The following is an 18,583-nucleotide window of genomic DNA, read 5'->3' as shown; positions in this document are numbered from 1 at the left end:
AATGTTTTATTATTTTTATTTTATGTGTATGAGTGTTTTGCCTGCATGTATACATGCATGCAGTGCCCTCAGAGGCCAGAAGAGGGAGTCAGATCCCCTGGAACTGGAGTTAAGGACAATTGTTAGCTGCCACGTAGATGCTGGGAACTGAACCCGGGTCCTCTGCAAGAGCAGCCAGTACTCTTAACCACTGAGCCATCTCTCCAGTTCTTAAATAAAATATTCTTTAAAATGCATTCCTTATTTTGATATAGGATCTGCTTACTCTTTTTACATTGTTAAATTAGTCTACAACAATATACCCACATTTATCAATTATGTAGCTTTCTAACCTATCAATTTACGGTGCAAAAAGTTTTTGTTGTTAGTTAGGAAGCACAAAATTACTGAAAAGTTCCTAGGATAAATTTTCATAAATTTGTAAGAAAATACAAAATATATACAATAGATCACAACCTTCTTAGTAACAATGCCCAATATCATCTCCCACAACAAGAATTTACCTGGTTTAAACTGCTTAGTCTCATTATTTCATTTTCAGCATCTGTAAAAACAATAAATGAACCTAACATTAAAATTACTTAGAATATTTTAATAACTGATTGCCATATTAAACTCAGAAGTGCAACCCCATTAAAATTAAGCATACTTATAAACACAATTAGCAAGCAGTTTGACAGGTTGTACTAAAAAACATTTTTGCCATTTTCTATTTCTGACTATAACAAATAAATTGTAAGTTTAAAAAATGCTAAAATCGCCAGGCGTGGTGGCGCACGCCTTTAATCCCAGTACTCGGGAGGCAGAGGCAGGCGGATCTCTGTGAGTTCAAGGGCAGCCTGGTCTACATACTGAGTTCCAGGACGGCTGGGGCTATAGGGAAACCCTGTCTCAAAAAGACCAAAAAAAAAAAAAAAACCTAAAATCCAGCTCTTTGGAAAAGTGTAAGAAAGAATTATCACTGAATTTTCTGATAAAAATAGTAACAACTGGGGCTGGAGAGATGGCTCCGAAGTTAAAAGTACTGGCTGCTCTTGCAGAGGACCCAGATTTGATTCCCAGCACCATGGCAGCTAACAACTGTCTGTAACTCCAGTTCCAGGGGATCCAGCATCCTCTTCTGATTTCCTCCGCATGTGCTGCATGACACAGGTGCACTTACATACATGCAAGCAATACACTCATACACATAAAATAAAAAACAATCACAGCCTTTTTTCTGATATCTTATCGAGGCTCAGTGGTTACCACTGCTCTTGGAGCTTCGCCACACCGCCCAAGGACAAGAAGAAGAATGCAGGGAAGTGGCTAATAAAGACAGAGACCCAGTAAACAAGTCTGGGGGCAAGGCCAAAAAGGGGTGGTCCAAAGGCAAAGTTCAGGACGAGCTCAACAACTGTTTGACAAGGCTCCATATGACAAACTCTGTAAGGAAGTTCCAAATTATAAACTCCCAGCTGTGGTCTCTGAGAGACTGAAGATTTGAAGTTCCCTGGCCAGGGCAGCCCTTCAGGAGCTCCTTAGTAAAGGACTTATCCAAACTGGTTTCAAAACACAGAGCCCAAGTAATTTACAACAGAAACACAAAAGGTGGAGATGCCCCAGCTGCTGGTGAAGATGCCTCAATATATTCAACTGACTGTACATTTGGAAAAATAAAACTTCATTAAATAATAATAATAATAATAAATATTTGAAAAAAAATAGTATAGCCAGGAATTGTATAAAGGTGTAAGACTATAAAGAAAAAAAAACCCTAAAAAGCAATAAAGTTTTACCACAACATTACAATCTCTTAATTATCTAAAGTGACTTAGAAGAACCCAGAGACAGAGTATCATGAGTTCAGCTGAAGTAATTCATTTAACATTCATTTTAGGAACACTGAGCATTTATGGCAAAGCCAGTGCTAGACAAAAAGATGGAAACATTTATTTCTTGCTCTCTATGGATTTACAATTCAGAAGTGATAGAAAACAAGTAAACATGATTTCAATATAGTGTGATACAGTAAACAGAGGTGCTATGAGAGCAAAGGAGGGGCAAGTGTCTAGCCCAGATCTGGTGGGCAAAGGGGCCCAGAGACGTGGCAGTGTGGGTACCCCGAAGTATACCTGCACTAAGATAGTATACTACTAGTTGGCTAATGGAAAAATAGGGACACTTTGCCCTGAAAAGGCAGCAAATACAATGGGGACAGAGCTAAGACAACACTACTGTCTTAAGGAGCCACTGACAGTCCACTAAGGCTAACGCTTACAATGCTGGGAGCCACGAAGAGTCTAAACTGAAGAGGCACACAGGGACCAGACAGACATGACAGTCCACTAGTGAAGTTCAGACTTCATCTTGCAGTTCCCAGAGAGCCATAAAGCCCTATAGAGCAGGAGTAGTTGCCTTGGGTTTCTGAAAATTTATTGTGGTTGCAGAATAAAATTTAAAAAAAGATGGATTGAAGAATAATGGAAACCAGAGAATAGCTAACACTTTTCTAATACTCACTCTGGACCAGACACTGTTCTAAAGGAATGGTTCAGTGGTTAACAGCACTGGCTGCACTTGCAGAGGACCAGGGTTTGGTTCCCAGTACCCACCTGGTGGCTAAGAATCATCCTGAACTCTAGTTCAGAAAAGGGACTCTGACACCCTTTTCTGGCCTCCGAGGGTAATGTATAGGTGCACTTATATGGAGGTAAAACACTCATGCACATAAAATATAAAGTAAATAAATAAAATTAAAGGAAATTTTGCAGCTAGTAACTCACATAGCCTGCATTACTACTACATCTCCTACAAGCAAGATACCATTATTGTCCCAATCTGCTTGTTCTTTATTTATTTACATGTGCACATATATACATATGTATGGGAGTGCGCCTCTGCACATGTTCACAAGCCAGAAGAGGGAATCCAGAGTCCTCCTCTATTACCTTCTGCCTATTCCTTTGAAACAAGGTTTCTCCCTGAAGCCAGGGCTCATGTTTTGTAGGCCAAGCAAGAAGCCAGCAAGCCCCAGTAATCTTCCTGTTTCCACCCTCCTCAGAGCTGGAGTTATAGGTGTATACAAGATGCTCAGCTTAATGTGTGGGTGCTGGGATGCAAACACTGGTTCTCACTATGCAGCAAGAACTCTTAACTGCTGAGCCACCTCTCCAGTCCCCAACCCTCTGTTGTAGTCTACTTTATTAAGAGATCTGTAACATGGTAGCAAATGCCTTTAATCCCAGCAGTTGTGAGGCAGGGGCAGGAAGATCTGAGTTCCAGGTCACTCTGGTCTATACTGTGAGCAGCCAGGGCTACACAGTGAGATTCTGTATCACGAGACTCTGTATCAGCCAGGGGGCGGGGGTACAGAGAGAGAGAAAGAATGAATACATATGAATGAATCTATAACAACTAACTTGAACAAAAAGATTTATGACTGACTGATGTAATTCCACGGTAACGAAGATGAAAAAAGAGGGAAGGACAAGGATAGCCGCTCCATTTCTTAAACTCAAATGGATCACTCAATACGATGAAGAGATAAAATTACTTTATAAATGAGCAGAGTTACTTAAAGTCCAGATCCCCACTGAGCTGCCTTCCCTTTGTCAAGTGACAGCTCCCAAGCCTGATGCACACTAAGAAGCCCTGGAGCTCCTCTGGAATGCAATCCTGAAATACCACTCAACAAAAGAGAAATTAAGGAAATAAAACTTATAGGGACTTGGTCAGGGTTGACTTCTAGAATTCTGCTTTGGGCACTAATAAATTACCAAGGTTGGGAAAGGAAAATGAGGGACAGGAGACAACAGAACTTTACTCTTAACTAATTTATTTTGAAAATCCATGTGCTCTATAGAGATGGTCATTTAGATAGGGAGCTCAGGATAAACTGGCATATGGGATATAGATAAGAGTGTTCATAAGCACACAAGGCTGCAAACTTCTAAAGCAAGAATGTAGAGAGTTCTTAAAGCATTTATACTAAGAGACAAGGACAAAATACAATCTAAAATTAGCATCTTCTCTGCTGAAGAGCTCCTGGTATGAATGAACATTGGCACTTTGCCTGTTTAAAAATCCTTTCTCATTTATGTTATGTGTATGAGTGTTTTGTCTGCCAATGTAAGTGCACCCATGTCATGCAATGCCTGAAGAGGACAGAAGAGTTTGGATCCCCTAGAACTGGAGTTACGGATAGCTGCTAGCTTCCATGTGGGTGCTGGGTTTCAAACCTGGGTCCTCTGCAATAGCAGCCAATGCTCTTAACTGCTGAGCCATCTCTCCAGTCCCCACCTACTTCATTTTAAAACCTCTTCTTCTGTACCTCAGAATACTAGTATTTAAAATACTAAGCATCAGCTGGAACATGGCAAAGAGTAGAATATCTATGGCTTTTGTCACTCAGTCAAGCTTTTACTTGCATGCAGATCACTTCAAAAGGTAACAATGGATTCCTGCATTCTCTAACTGGGCTGAGTAATTATAGAACGTATTCAGTTCTGTATTCTTGAAACAATCAGACCAATACCTCACCACAATTACTATGTACTTAAACACTTCTCAGACATCTACCTGGCTTCTTAAATCACTGATTTTCATGTAAACACTTAAGAGAGTAAGAAAGGAAAGTTGAGGGACACTTTGACAATTCTTAACCCTCTTAAGTAGAAAACTCCTATTTGTGACCTATTAACTATGATACTGAATCTAAACCAAACAATTCTATTCAAATTACATAGTCATTTCCATCAACATTCCATTTTCACAAAGTACTTAAGCTATTCGAGTGCTTGTCTCTAAAAAGAACTAAAATGCAAAGAAACACCAATGTAAAGTAGGTTCCAAACACTGAATACCAGTCAAAGCCTGCTGTAATCTGAACACTTCTTCCACTGAGGAATTCTGTGGAAGAACTCTCCCTTCCTCCATCACAGTGTCACTATGTCTCACAGCAGAAGCCTGCAGTCGATCACACTCTTCGGGTGTTTGTCTCTTTTCCACATGGAGCGCTTCGTGTTCTCTCCTCAAGATATCTCTGTCACTGTCTGCAGAAGATAACTGCTCATATATCTCTTTTATTTTATCTTCAAGTTCTTCAATTTTTTTGGTAGATTCTACTTTTTCAGTCTGTAGAGCCTGAATAGTTTTTTGCATCTCATACATTTTAGAGTGATCAGTTCCTGTAACTCCTGAGCCACCTAAAGCATAAAAAAGGGAGGAATCAAATATCAAGTTCCAAAAAGTAAATAGCTTGCTATATACAATATGAAGACTTGAGAGTTTAGAACTTGGAAAAGTTAAAAAGAAATTATTAAGCCAGGCGTGATGGCGCACGCCTTTAATCCCAGCACTCGGGAGTCAGAGGCAGGTGGATCTCTGTGAGTTCGAGGTCAGCCTGATCTACATAGTGAGTTCCAGGACAGCTGGGGCTACAAGGAAACCCTGTCTCAAAAAGACCCCCCCCAAAAAATTATTATAACTAAGCATGTTTAAATAAATAAAGAAGTTGAAGAAATACATTATTTGAATCAAGTACCAAAAACCTAAGTATCTAAATTTGAAAGAAAGTGAAAATCTCTCTAGTTTTTGTGTAGCGTCACCACCAAACAATGCAAAGAAATCTCTGAGCTGAACTCTCTACCCTGAGGGCAGAGGCCTTTCCATTTCTAGGCTCATGAAAGCAGTGATGTCCCTGCAAACTTTGGCAGTGAGCAGAAATGGTCATTTTCTTGTCACCAGAACTTAGTCTAAGTTTACAGCAGTGTTCTGAGTGTTAGATTTGTCATTAAGTCATAGCACCTGTGAAACTAATAAAACTCGTAACAGCCGGGCATGGTGGTGCACACCTTTGATCCCAGCAGAGGCAGGCAGATCTCTGTGAGCTCAAGGCCAGCCTGGTCTACATAGTGAGTTCCAGGCCAGCTGGGGCTACAAAGAGACCCTGTCTCAATAAGACAGAAATAAACAAACAAAACCTCATAACCTTGCTGTAACAGATTTTCCAGTTCTTCAATTCGTTCTTCATAGTCACTTAATTCCTCTCGATGCCTGCGACTTATCTCTGTGAGTTTCTGCTGATGTGTGTTCTGCAATACTGACATTTCATGCTGATGGTCATCAATTTCTTGACTTCGGTTCTGCTGAAGTTCCTTTAAAATCAAGAACAAATTTAACCAAATGTATAATCAATTAACTTACCTAAGTGATTAACTTCACTGCTGTCCAAAAGTCCCTATTATGAAATACAATTCTCTGAACATATCAAAGCTGCAAAGAACTCAACCAGAGTCCCCAAACAGGGACAATTCTGACAGTCACTCCTTCCTTTCTGAGGCATTAAAAAGTTATCCTATGGTGAAACAAAAGATAAGCAAAAACACCTTTTCTCTAATACCTGTGACCGGGAACTCCTTTTCCTAACAGCACAGTCCATCAATACTAGAATCAAACCTCTGGCTAATTTTATTATTTTTTTTGAGTGAAGGACTTGTTATGTGGCCCTGGTTGGCCTGGAACTCAGTATATAACCCAGGCTAACCTTGAGCTCATTACAATTCTCCTGTCTCATCTCCCCAGTGCTGCCACCACACTCAGCTCCTCTTGAATCTTGAAAGCAGTGGCAGTGGTGTCACTGCAAACTTCTGGCAACGAGCAGCACTGGCCAGTTTCCTATTCTTTGTAACAGAGTCCAAGTTTACGGCAGAGTCCTGCTTTAGATTACCAGACTTATCACTTAGTTATGCCCTCTTATCTTTGAAACTGGCACAACTAAAACAGATTCAAGTTCTTCAATTTGTACCTGCTAACTTAGTACCACTAGTCTCCTGTTCAGTGTCTTTTCTGCCAGTCCTGATGAACTCCCAAACTGTCAAGACAGGTACCTGCTATCCAGCTGATGAACAACATCTATCTTAGCTGCCTGATCTTGATAGGAGCATCATGAGAGCTGCATTCTCAAGTCTGGCTAGTATAGTCTGCTAGATTCCCAAACTAGTTCCCATTCCTGTCCCTCCTGACACAGACTACTTGGGGTCCTGCCAGTAAAAGATATGTGTTGCCTACCACCAAGAATTCTAACTGTAATTAGCTGCTATTTCCCAAGAAGACAAACTTTCATTTATGTCCCAGCTCTGGGTCTTTACATCGAAACCTCAGAATAATCCTATAAGGTAGGTACTAGGTCTGAATTACTGATGATAAAACAGAATCTGGGATAACTTAAAACAACATGCCCAAAGAAACACAGCTGGTAAAGGTGCAGCCAGGACTCACACACAGGTCTGACTCTGGAATATGCCCACACCTGTAATCATAAGCTCCAACTAAAAATTCTGTACCTGACTCTAATTTAAAACAATTCACTGCCATGATGACTGTATGTAACTAAGTCTTTTCTTATAAAAAAAAAAAAAAGTAACTGACAGCCAGGCTTGCCTTTAATCCCAGCATTCAGGAGGCACGGAAGATGGACCTCTGTGAGATTAAGGACAACATGGTCTACATAGCAAGTTCTAGGCCAGCTGGAGCTACCAGGAAACCCTGTTTCAAAAATACAAAATAAAAACAAACACAAAAAAGAAATAATTGACAAAGACCAGCAAAATTTTATCACTAAGGTAAAATAATTATCTACATTGAATATATTAGCATTTTTGCCAGTCTTTTTAAACCCTAAACCCCTGAAATGTCATCAACCTAAGAATGAGAAACAGCAGAATAGAAAGACCTATGAAAAATATACTTAGTGAAAACATGTGTACAACCAAATGATCCTGGATACACTTAATCATAAAGAATAAATGAGTTGAAAAAGAATAAAACAGTTAAAATAATCATAATATATAAAAGCACTTAACAAACACTTCTACTTTGACATACCTTTAATAATAGATTTTAAATGCATAATAGGCATTGGCAATAAACAATTTGACTTACCTTAATAATATTTTGCAGTTTGCAGATTTCTGTTTGATCAGAGCTCTGTATTCCCCGTGCCTTAGTTTAGAAAAAGAATGAAAAAATAATACTAGATTTTTCTATGAAACAGAAAGTCATAAGCTAACTTAAATTAAAAAATTATTTTTTAAAAAAACAAGAACATTTCCCAGACATTCTAAGAACTCCAAGCACTTTTCAAAGACCTCAGTCCATTATACATAATAAATGTTTAATACATAATAAATAAAAGACACCATATTCAAGATTTTTGTTTTGTTTTGTTTTGTTTCAGACAGGGTCATTCTATAGCTCCAGCTGGCCTGGAACTCTATGTAGACCACTCTGGTCTCGAATTCCTAGAGAGCTGCCTGCCTCTGCTGGGATAAAAGGTGTGTACCATCACGCTTGGCTCCTCAAGACTTTTTTTAAACTAAAAGGGGTGTGGGGCATTAGCTTTACAAAATAAAGTTAAGCTGGGGGGGAGAAAAAGAACAATATTTCACTTAGCTAAAAAAAAAATCAACATGCCAGGCATGGTGGCACACGCCTGGTCTACATAGTGAGTTCCAGGACAGCTAGGGTTACAGGGAGACCCTATCTCAAAAAAAGACCAAAAAAAAAAAAAAAAAAAAAAAAAAAAAAAAATCAACACAAGGCTTTTGCCCTCCATTGTCCTCTGTACGCTGGCCTCAGTCTCTCACCATGCTCTCTCACAAGACTTTCAGAATCAAGCGATTCCTGGCCAAGAAACAAAAGCAAAATTGTCCTATTTCGTAGTGGATTCAGATGAATACTGGTAATAAAATCAGGTACAATGCCAAGAGAAGACACTGGAGGAGAGCCAAGCTGGGTCTGTGAGGATTCACACACGATGGCACACTGACTGTTTAAGCTAAATCATGGTCATCATTAGGCCTACCAAATGGAACTGAAAGGTTTCACCCTGGAGATTTGGCTGTATTAGGAATCTGATTTACCTTTTTTTTTTTTTTTTTTTTTGAGACGAGTCTCCCTGTAGCCCCAGCTGTCCTAGAACTCACCATGGAGACCAGGCTGGCCTCAAACTCACAGAGATCCACCTGCCTCTGCCTCCCAAGTGCTGGGATTAAAAGGGTGCCACTACGCCCGGCCCTGATTTGCTTTTTTATCTGCTTTACATGAGCGAATTGATTGGTTCAGTAATAAATATGTAGAACCTTCAAAACAAAAACCAACATGAGGATAATTAAGCAGCTTTCTTTATTTAAATTTTGTTTTTATTTATTTGTATTTTTTAACTTTTACAAAAACTGAGAATTTCATATATGCGTATAAGGTGTTATTTGTTTTTATTTTATGTATATGAGTGCATGTATATACGTGTACCCATATGTGCAATGCCATGAAGGTCAGAAAAGGGCATCAGATCCCTGAAACTGGAGTTACAGACGGTTGAAAGTTGCCATGTGAGTGCTAGAAATGAACCAAATTCTCTGCAAGAGCAGCCAGTGCTCTTAACCAGGTCCCTTAAGCAGCCGTCTAAGAGGACAGAAAGCTATCCAATATTAATGCCAATGGAGGGGAAAAATCTTTAAAAAATGATTTTACACAGAGCTGAGAATGTAGCTGTTAGTGGAGTGCTTGCCTAGCATAGGCCTATAATCCCAGCACTTGGGAGGTGGGGGCAAAAGGATCAAAAGTTCAAGATTACCCTAGGCGACATAGCAAATTTGAGACCAGCTTGAACTACATGAAAAAAAAAAAAAAACCCAAAAACCCCAAATTAAAATAAATGATTGTACCCATAAGGTCTCTACAGAATTCTCAATACAGAATCATCTTTGGTTTGACCAAAAAATCTTTCATTCAAAGTTGTATATTGCTCATTTATCTTTAAATTTTTAATTTGACACCTAGTAATTGTACATGTTTATGGGGTTCAGTATGCTGTTTCAATTCAATATGTATACTATATAATGTTCAAATCAAGATGATTAAGGCCAGGTGAGGCAGTGCAAGCCTTTAGTCCCAGCACTCAGGAGGCAGAGGCAGGAAGATTTCTGTGCGTTCAAGGCCAGCCTGGTCTACAGAGTAAGTTCCAGGCAGGCAGGGGCTGCAAGGAGACCCTATGTAAACAAAAACAAACAAACAAACAAAAAAAACCCACAAAGAAAAAAGGAAAAAAAAAAAAGGCAAATCATTAAATTTCTTTAATTATCTGAAATATTTATCATTTCTTTCTGGTGAGAGTACCTAAAATGCTTTCTTCTTGCTATTTTGAAATATACACTGGTTGTCTGTAGTCACCCTAATATGCAAAGAACACCAGAACTTATTTCTCTCATGTATAGGTACTTTTATATTTGCTGATCAACATCTGCCCTCTCTACTACCCAACCAAACCTCTAGTAACCACTCATTTATCTTAATTTACATTTACTATATGGCATGTTAATAAACCAAAGCTGCTCTAGGACTGAAAGAACACATATTAGAAAGAATCCAAATCTCAAGTCAAGCTAGGCATGGCAGTGCACACTTTTAATCCCAGCACTTGGGAGGCAGAGGCAGGTAGCCTGGTTCACATAGTGACTTCCAGAGGAGCTGGGTCTAGGGAGACTGTCAAAAAAAACTCAAAAAAAACCATCAAATCTCGAGTCAAAAGATATGTTTCTGAGCCAGGCACAGTGCTTCACAACAATCCCACCTATTCAAGGAGGCTGAGGAAAGAAGGCTGCAAGTTCACGCCAGCCTAGGCAACATAAATGGATCATGTTACAGGCTGGAGAGAGATGGCTCAGTGGTTAAGGCTAACAACCATCTGTAACTCCAGTTCCAGAGGAATCTAATGTCGTCTTCTGACTTCCATGGGCACTGCAGGACACAGGTGCACTTACATACACGCAGGCAGGTGCTCATATACAAAAAATAAAAATAAAATAAAAAAGGATCTTGTTACTTAAAAAAGGGAGGCAGATGTGGCTTAGCGGTAGGGCACTTGCCTAGCGTTTAAGAGGCCCTGACTACAATCCTCAGAGTGTGTGTGTGTGTGTGTGTGTGTGTGTGTGTGTGTTCCCTTATCTATAAAAAAGGGTAATAAATATTTCATAAGGATAATAATATATATTAGAGTAATATGTGAAAACTTTCTATACAAATACTAATTCTTGCTGTTTTGCTAGAAAATTAAGCCCCTGAAAGGTTCCAATTAAGCCTTTTTCATCTTCTAGTACAAGTATGCGATATACTACGTTTTCAAGATATGCTGAACACACCAAAAAGTCACTTCTTTCCTATCAAGTTTTAACCTAATTAATGTTTCTTTTGTTTGCTTGTTTTTTAAAGACTTGGTCTTGCTATGTGGGGTGACCTCAAACTCCCAACCATACTGTATCAGCCTCCTAATGCTGAAAATACAGGTTTGTCCCAGGCTATTAGGATGGCTCAGCAGATAAAGCACTTGCCACAAAGCCAGATGATCTGCGTTCAGTCCCCCAGGACTAACATGATAGAAGGAGAGGAGAGAACCAACTCCCATCAGTTGTCCTTTGACTTCCATAAGCATGCTACTGTGCAGGTGTGTGCCCCCACACACTCCCAAATAAATAAATACAGAAATACACAAATGCAATAAAAAATTTTAATGTGAACCTTATATTATCAGAATTGCCTGGAGTATTTACTTGCTTCAGTGCAGTTTCCAAGGCCCTAAAATAAGTGACTAAATCAAAATATCCAAAGGCACAATAAGAAATCTAAGCCATTATCAAGTTCTCTAGGTTATTCTTACATGTATAAAGTTTAAAATCACTGGTTTTGGGGAGAAAAGATGGACAAACCTATGTAAGGTTCTAGGTACTGAAAAGGTCCAGTACATGGTAAACAAATAATTTTAATTGAAATAGTTTTTTTCTTTTCATAACTAGATAACGTTTACAAGAAGACTTACATACTTGGATTTTTTTTTTTTTGCATTCCAAATTATATACTATTTCTACCTAAACTGATGAAGTTAAATCCAAATGAATAATGTACCATCTGAGTCAAAGTCTCATGTCATCTAACAATCTCCACAGATGTAAAAATCTGATATATAAGACAAAAAGGTTCCTTGGAATAAAGTTTATAGCCCAAACAGCAAGTATTTAATTTCTAGTGTATGATAAATAACATACCACTGTTTAACATACTTTTAATACTAATGACCAAATTTTCATTTTATATACCATTAGAGCTTATCAAACCTCAAAATCCTAGGAAACAATCTCAGAACACAGTGCCCTGAAACGGTGCTTCCTTGAGAAAAGCTACAAAAACCCAGGAGAAAAGCTGCTGGCTCAATTTAATGTTATCTTTTGAGTCCTGTGTTTTAGAACTTTTTATTTTTAAAAATAAATCTGTTACTTTAATTTTTAAAACTCCAAATATTATACAGAAGAAACTGAAGCAGAACAAGAAAAGTGACTTGACCAAAATCACCTAGAAAGGTATATGCTGAATTAGACTACAAAGTGCTTTTCTATTTTCTGGCCAAGGATTATTTCTGATACCAGATGCTCTACAGAAAGCTGACTAGAGAGCACCAGCATTTTTACTAACTCACTATTTCCACAAATTTATCCAAATTTTACCTACCTGAGCAATATGCCTCCAATGGCCAACTTCAGATTCAAGTCTTGAAACTTCATTTGACAATCTGTTGATTTCTTGTTGTGATGAAATTATGTCACCAAAGTCCATGTCATCTTCATGGAAAGCTGACGCATGATGACCAATCCCATAACCAAATGAAGATGACACAGTGGTTGCTGGTACACTGCCAGGTCCTGACTGCACTGACTGAGCAGCTGACTGCAGTTTCAGCAATTCATCCTGTAGTGCAATCTGTCTTGCTTTAAGGTGGCTGATTTCTACCTATGTATTCATAATCCATGTTTTAGAAAAAGTATTTTATAAAATGCATATTGGCCTTTTTATAGATTTTATAGATTTTAAGTTGAAAAGGCATAATGCTTTATATAAGATGAACCAATAAATGGAAGTTAAGTGAATCCAGAACTTCTATTGATACCTTAATCATAACATTTTTATGTAAAAAACATAATTACCATAGTTATTAAAGCACAGATGTTTCAAATAGTATGAAGATTAGAATGTCACTCAAATGTTAAACCAAGCAATGAATTTCTCAGTGAAACATGGTTTTGCTACTATCATAATACAAGTAATTTCTTAAAGCTCTGTTTATAAATTATCAGACATTAAGTAAGAAAACAAAAGCTATACCAACTTATACATTAAAAACTTTTCTTAAGGGGCTGGAGAGATGGCTCAGTGGTTAACAGCGCTGGCTGTTTTTCCAGAGGACCCAGATTCAGTTCCCAGCACTCACAGGATGGCTAACAACCATCCTAACTCCAGTTCCAAGGGATCCAACATCATCTTCTGACCTCTGAGGGCACTGCATGGCATGGGTACACTTACATACATGCAGGCAATAAACTCATACAAATAAAAAAAAATTTTTTTTGGTCTTTTTTTGAGACAGGGGCTCCCTGTAGCCCCAGCTGGCCTGAAACTCACTTTGTAGACTAGGGTGGCCTTGAACTCACAGAAATCTGCCTGCCTCTGCTGAGAGTCTTATGTAACTGATTATGGCTGGATTTAGGCTTAAAATGGTCCATAAGTCAGAGGTAACTTTGTACTGGTCTTAAAACACAGCTGGAAGAATGCTTTGATTTACTATCCAACCTTTTTAGATAAGTCCGTTTATGGTTATTAGCCCATGAGTTTAGAAGGAACTATGCATTAAAAGAAGCCCTGGCTTTAACACTGGCCAGTGAAAATCTGACCCTAGTTAGGGAAATAACAGTATACGAATTCTGAATTCTTAAGCAACCTTTTAACTAAAGACTGGTATACCAAATTATAAAGCTATGCATGGTAGCACACACTTATAAGCCCAGCAATCAAGCGGCTAAGGCAGGAGGATTGTTTTGAGTTTGAGCACAGCTTGGACTATATAATAAGTACATGACTAGAGCGGGCTACCAAGCAAAAACCTGTCTAAACGAAACAAAGCAACAACCTTCCTCTCCCCAAAAAGGCTAGACATAATAGCTCCACTGGCTAGTACTTTGCCTAGTATGCATCAAGCTCTGGGTTTGAACCCCAGTATTATATAAAACCAGGTGTAGTCAACATTGTCTGTAATCCCAGCACTTGTGAAATGGAGGTAGGAGAAAGATTAGAAGTCTAAGATTATCCTCAGTTATGTGCCAAGTTATCCTCCGTTATCATGAGGAAGTCTGAGATCAGCCTAGGCTATATGAGACCCTGTCTTTTAAAAAAGGAGGCAAGGGATATAGCTCAGTTGTAAAGATTCTGAACATGAAACAAGGCCCTGGATTCAATCCCAAGGAAGGAAGGGAGGGATGGAAGAAAGGAGGAAGGGGCAGGCCATGGTGGTGCATGCCTTTAATCCCCTCTGGAGAGGGACAGAGGCAGGTAGATCTCTGAGTTCAAGGCTAGTCAGGGCTACATAGTGAGATGCTGTCTCAAAGCATACAAACCAAAAAAACAAACAAACAAACAAAAAAACCAAACAGACATGGGTTTATGGTCTTATTTTGAACTTGTACCTCCATTTTATATTCATTTTATTCTTGCAGTAATTTATTTTAATAAGAAATTATCAATTATCAGATTGGAAACTCAACTTTTAAGTGTTTATCACAATGCATCACATTTTTATTTTACCTTATCAATAAAGAAACTAGAAATCAATTCTCTAAATTTGGAGGGAGAGTTTGGGGGGATTGTTCTGAGACAGGGGGTCCTGTAGCCCCAGCTGGCCTGGGACTCACTTTGTAGACCAGGCTTGCCTTGAACTCACAGAGATTCACCTGCCTGGGACTTAAGGTGTGCACCACCACACCCAGCCTAAATTCTCTAAATTTTTGATTCCTTTTGTTCTGGTTTAGGTTTTTTGTGGTGCTGGGAACTGAATATAGGGGCCTCACACATGCCAGCAAGCACTCTATTGCTGAGGGATAGTCTCAACCTTCATCTAAATTTTTAGCACTCAAATACAAAGCGATGGTAGAAATGATTATTTGGTCAACAAGTTAAAGAACACCCCCCAAAATCATTTGGCTAATAAAGCAGGAACAGATTCTACTTATTAAACACAGAGGGAAATCCAACAACAGGATTCAGGGTAACATCAGTCAAATCACATAGTATTTATCGTAGTAGTATCTATTAAAAGGCTGCAAAGACAAGGGAGGACAATCCAAAAGCAACCATTTCAATTTAACTACAAGAAAACAAAACACGGGGCTGGATAGATGGCTCAGCAGTTAAGAGCACTGACTGCTCTTGCAGAGGACCCGGGTTTGATTCCCAGCACCCACATGGTAGCTACGAACCATCCTTAACTCCAGTCCCAGGGGAATCCGAAGCCCTCTTCTGATTTCCGAGGCATTGCATGACATGGGTGCACTTACATGCAGACAATATACTCACACATACAAAATAAAAATAATAGAAATTTAAAATATTAAAAAAAAGAAAACAAAACACATAAAATAGTCAATAGTAATAAACTTAATATTGCTTTATATGGAAAATCAAGTACATGGCAATACAACGAACATTAATACTTATAGTCAAAATGTATTTTGACAAAGAAAAATGGCATTAGTAACGATCACACTGACTTGAAACAACTTAAAAATAACTAGCATGTATAAGGTCCTGGGTTCAATTCCAAGCACCACAAAAATAAATGAATGTTTAAAAAAATTAAGAAAGCAGACAATAAATTAGGTTTATATATAAAAATCAGAAATTATAAGCAACAGATTACAATATTTTATTTTTTAAAAATCTCTTCTTTTGGAAACTAGAAATTAATCTGTACAAAAGTTAACCTATGTAAACATAACAGGAAAACTTTCATTTGTATTAAATTGAGCTGTTTCAATACGTTCATGGATCTAAAACTAGCAGTGAAATCATTAGAATAAGCATGCACCTCTTTCTGCTGCAGCTGGCTTCGGTAACTCATAGACTGCTGCTTTATTTGAAGTTCTGAAGCTTCATGCTTTTCTTCTAGGTCAGTGCAAAGTTTTTTAAGTCTTTCATTCTAGAAGGAAGAAAAAATATTTTCAACAAAAAGATTTCACCTCAAGCATGTTAGTAATCATTACATGCATACATCATAAAAAATTATTTTACACACAAAAATGATGTAAAATAATAAGGTCTCTGACAGAATTCTGGCCTTTAAAATACATTTTCAAATTAAAATTTTAAATACATTAAGCATGTTTAATTGTAATATGCCTAACTGCAAATCAAGGAGAAAAACCCACTTTATTCTTTTGATTTTCTGCTAAGAAAAAGCCACTGAACATTCTTCCTATCTTTGGATACCCAATGTCTAGCATACAGAAGACAACACATGTCTAGTAAATGAATGAAGAAATACACGCTGAAGCTTTTGTTTTCTCCCTAAACAGTAGAACCTAGAAAAAAAAAAATTAAAGATCTGTTGGAGTATGTGTAGGAAGCTAAAGCCTCACACTATTTGCATATACCCCAGGTTCCCTGAGGCACATCTGAAAATTTTCATTTGATAACCACTTCTAAATGGTGGTGGTCTATGCCTGCAATCCCAGCACTTGAAGAGCTAAGACCAGAGGATTATTGAGTTCAAGGCCAGGCTAGGCAACATACTATCAGGCAACATCCTGTTAAGAAACAAGAGTGAGCAGGGCGTGATGGTCCACGGCTTTAATCGCAGCACTCAGGAGGCAGAGGCAGGTGAATCTCTGTGAGTTCAAGGCCAGCCTGGTCTACATAGTGAGTTCCAGGACAGTTAGGGCTACAGAGAGACCCTGTCTCAAAATGACCAAAGGGAGCCAGGTGTGGTGGCACACGCCTTTAATCCCAGCACTCAGGAGGCAGAGGTAGGTGGATCTCTGTGAGTTCAAGGCCAGCCTGGTCTACATTGGGAGTTCCAAACAGCTGGAGCTACAGGGAGACCCTGTCTCAAAAGGACCGGAAAAAAAAAAAAAGACCAAAGGGGGCAAAAAAAGAAAAAAAGAAAAAAGAAACAAGAGTGAGAGGGGCTGGAGAGATGGCTCAGTGGTTAAGAGCACTGGCTATGTTTGCAGAGGACCAGGGTTCACTTCCCAGTACCTGCATGACCATCCATAACTCCAGTTCTAGGGGATCTGATGCCCTCTTCTAACCTCCATGAGCACTGCATGACATGGGTGCCCTTACACACCACACGTGCAGGCAATACACTCATATACATAAAATAAAAAAAATAACAAAATGTTAAAAAAAGAAGAGTAAGAGGGAGAGGGGGGAAGGGGAGATGGGAGGAAAGGGTGGAAGAGGGAGGGGGAGGGAGGAAGAAGAGGAAGGAGGGAAAGAAGGACTACGAAAGGAGAGGAAGGGAGGGAGGAAAAGGAAAGGAAAAGAGAGAAAGAAATAAATACATTAGTATTCCTCAGTTTGAAAAATCTGTTAGAAATTTACAAGATAGAGACGGGGCTTGCAGAGCAATGGAGCACCACCAGTCCAGTAAGTAGTGGAGACATTAAAGTATACAAAATAGTCTCGTTTTAAAATGATTTATTTTATCTTTCATTGTGGGGGGAGGGGCTTTATATGCACGTATGTGCTGGTGCCCTCAGATGCCAGAGTCATTGGATCCTCTAGAGCTGGGGCTACAGGTGGTTATGAGTTGCCTGTTATGGGTGCTGGAAATTGAACTCTGTCCTCTGGAAGAGGAGCATGTGTTCTTCCCCAGAGTCATCTCTCCAGCCACCTACAAAATAGTTTTTAAGAAATTCACTGATTCTAGGTATCATGGTGATCTTTTCATATGTTGAAAAGATGAAAAATAACTCATTTTATGTATGTAAAAAGTAAATGATTGTTATTATTATTCAGTCTTGTTCCTTAACAACTAGACACTGGATGACAAAGCTGAGATCATGCTAGAAGCCAGGCCAGTATACTATCAAATGACTAAGTCAGGAGTGGTAGGCAGAAATAAGAAAAATGTGATAAAGTAAGAAAAGCGGACCCTAAAATTATCTACAAAAGAGAATTCACAATTATAATCTATGATTAAACCTACAAGAGAGTTTAACAATGATAACGGAGAAAAAGGAGACTGATGGTGCAAAAAATGTTCCAGGCAAGGATTTTCTTTGTACGTTACATGGTCACCTGTCTTGAGATTCTAGGAACTTTTGACATCAAGAAACATGAAAATTATGATCCAGGGAACTACATGAACCCTCCAGGAAATCTGAAATTTTTCATTTGATAACCACTACTAAATGGCTGTGGTGCATGCCTGCAATCCCAGCACTTGAAGGGCTGAGCCCAGATTACTGAATTCAAGGCCAGGCTAGGCAACATAGTATCAGGCAACATCCCGATCAGTGAGAATAAAAGAAGTTTAGAATCCACAGGTCCTCATTTGGGCTTTTATTCCCCAAATCTAACAAAGCCTGGGTGTCTTGAAGGAATAGGATTTTTAAAAACTTATATATATTTTTTTATTATTTATTATTTTTATTTTATGTGTATGAGTGTATTGCCGGCATGTGTGTAAGTGCACCCATGTCGTGCAATGCCACGAAGGTCA

At 38.7% G+C, this 18,583-nt stretch overlaps 1 protein-coding gene and 2 pseudogenes across 4 annotated transcripts in view; 2 read left to right on the top strand and 1 right to left on the bottom strand.

The window, feature by feature from the left end:
• Trip11 (thyroid hormone receptor interactor 11) overlaps positions 1–18,583 on the bottom strand; it is a 78,714-nt gene that overhangs the window by 46,273 nt on the left and 13,858 nt on the right. For all 4 annotated transcript variants that reach the window (XM_008821729.3, XM_008821730.3, XM_029557960.1 and 1 more), the window contains 6 exons: positions 15,944–16,054; positions 12,541–12,819; positions 7,924–7,983; positions 5,972–6,137; positions 4,845–5,186; positions 504–544 (listed from right to left, as the gene is read on the bottom strand). In XM_008821729.3, the coding sequence (XP_008819951.1) occupies positions 504–544; positions 4,845–5,186; positions 5,972–6,137; positions 7,924–7,983; positions 12,541–12,819; positions 15,944–16,054 (999 nt within the window). The remainder of the gene's footprint in view (positions 1–503; positions 545–4,844; positions 5,187–5,971; positions 6,138–7,923; positions 7,984–12,540; positions 12,820–15,943; positions 16,055–18,583) is intronic.
• LOC103724619 lies at positions 1,135–1,670 on the top strand (annotated as a pseudogene).
• On the top strand, positions 8,629–8,891 carry LOC103724602 (annotated as a pseudogene).

Source organism: Nannospalax galili, unplaced genomic scaffold (genome assembly GCF_000622305.1).
Source record: "Nannospalax galili isolate Female #2095 unplaced genomic scaffold, S.galili_v1.0 scaffold107, whole genome shotgun sequence".
NCBI lineage: Eukaryota > Metazoa > Chordata > Mammalia > Rodentia > Spalacidae > Nannospalax > Nannospalax galili.
Note: the sequence above shows the minus strand (reverse complement) of the source record. Positions and strands in the feature narration are given on the sequence as shown.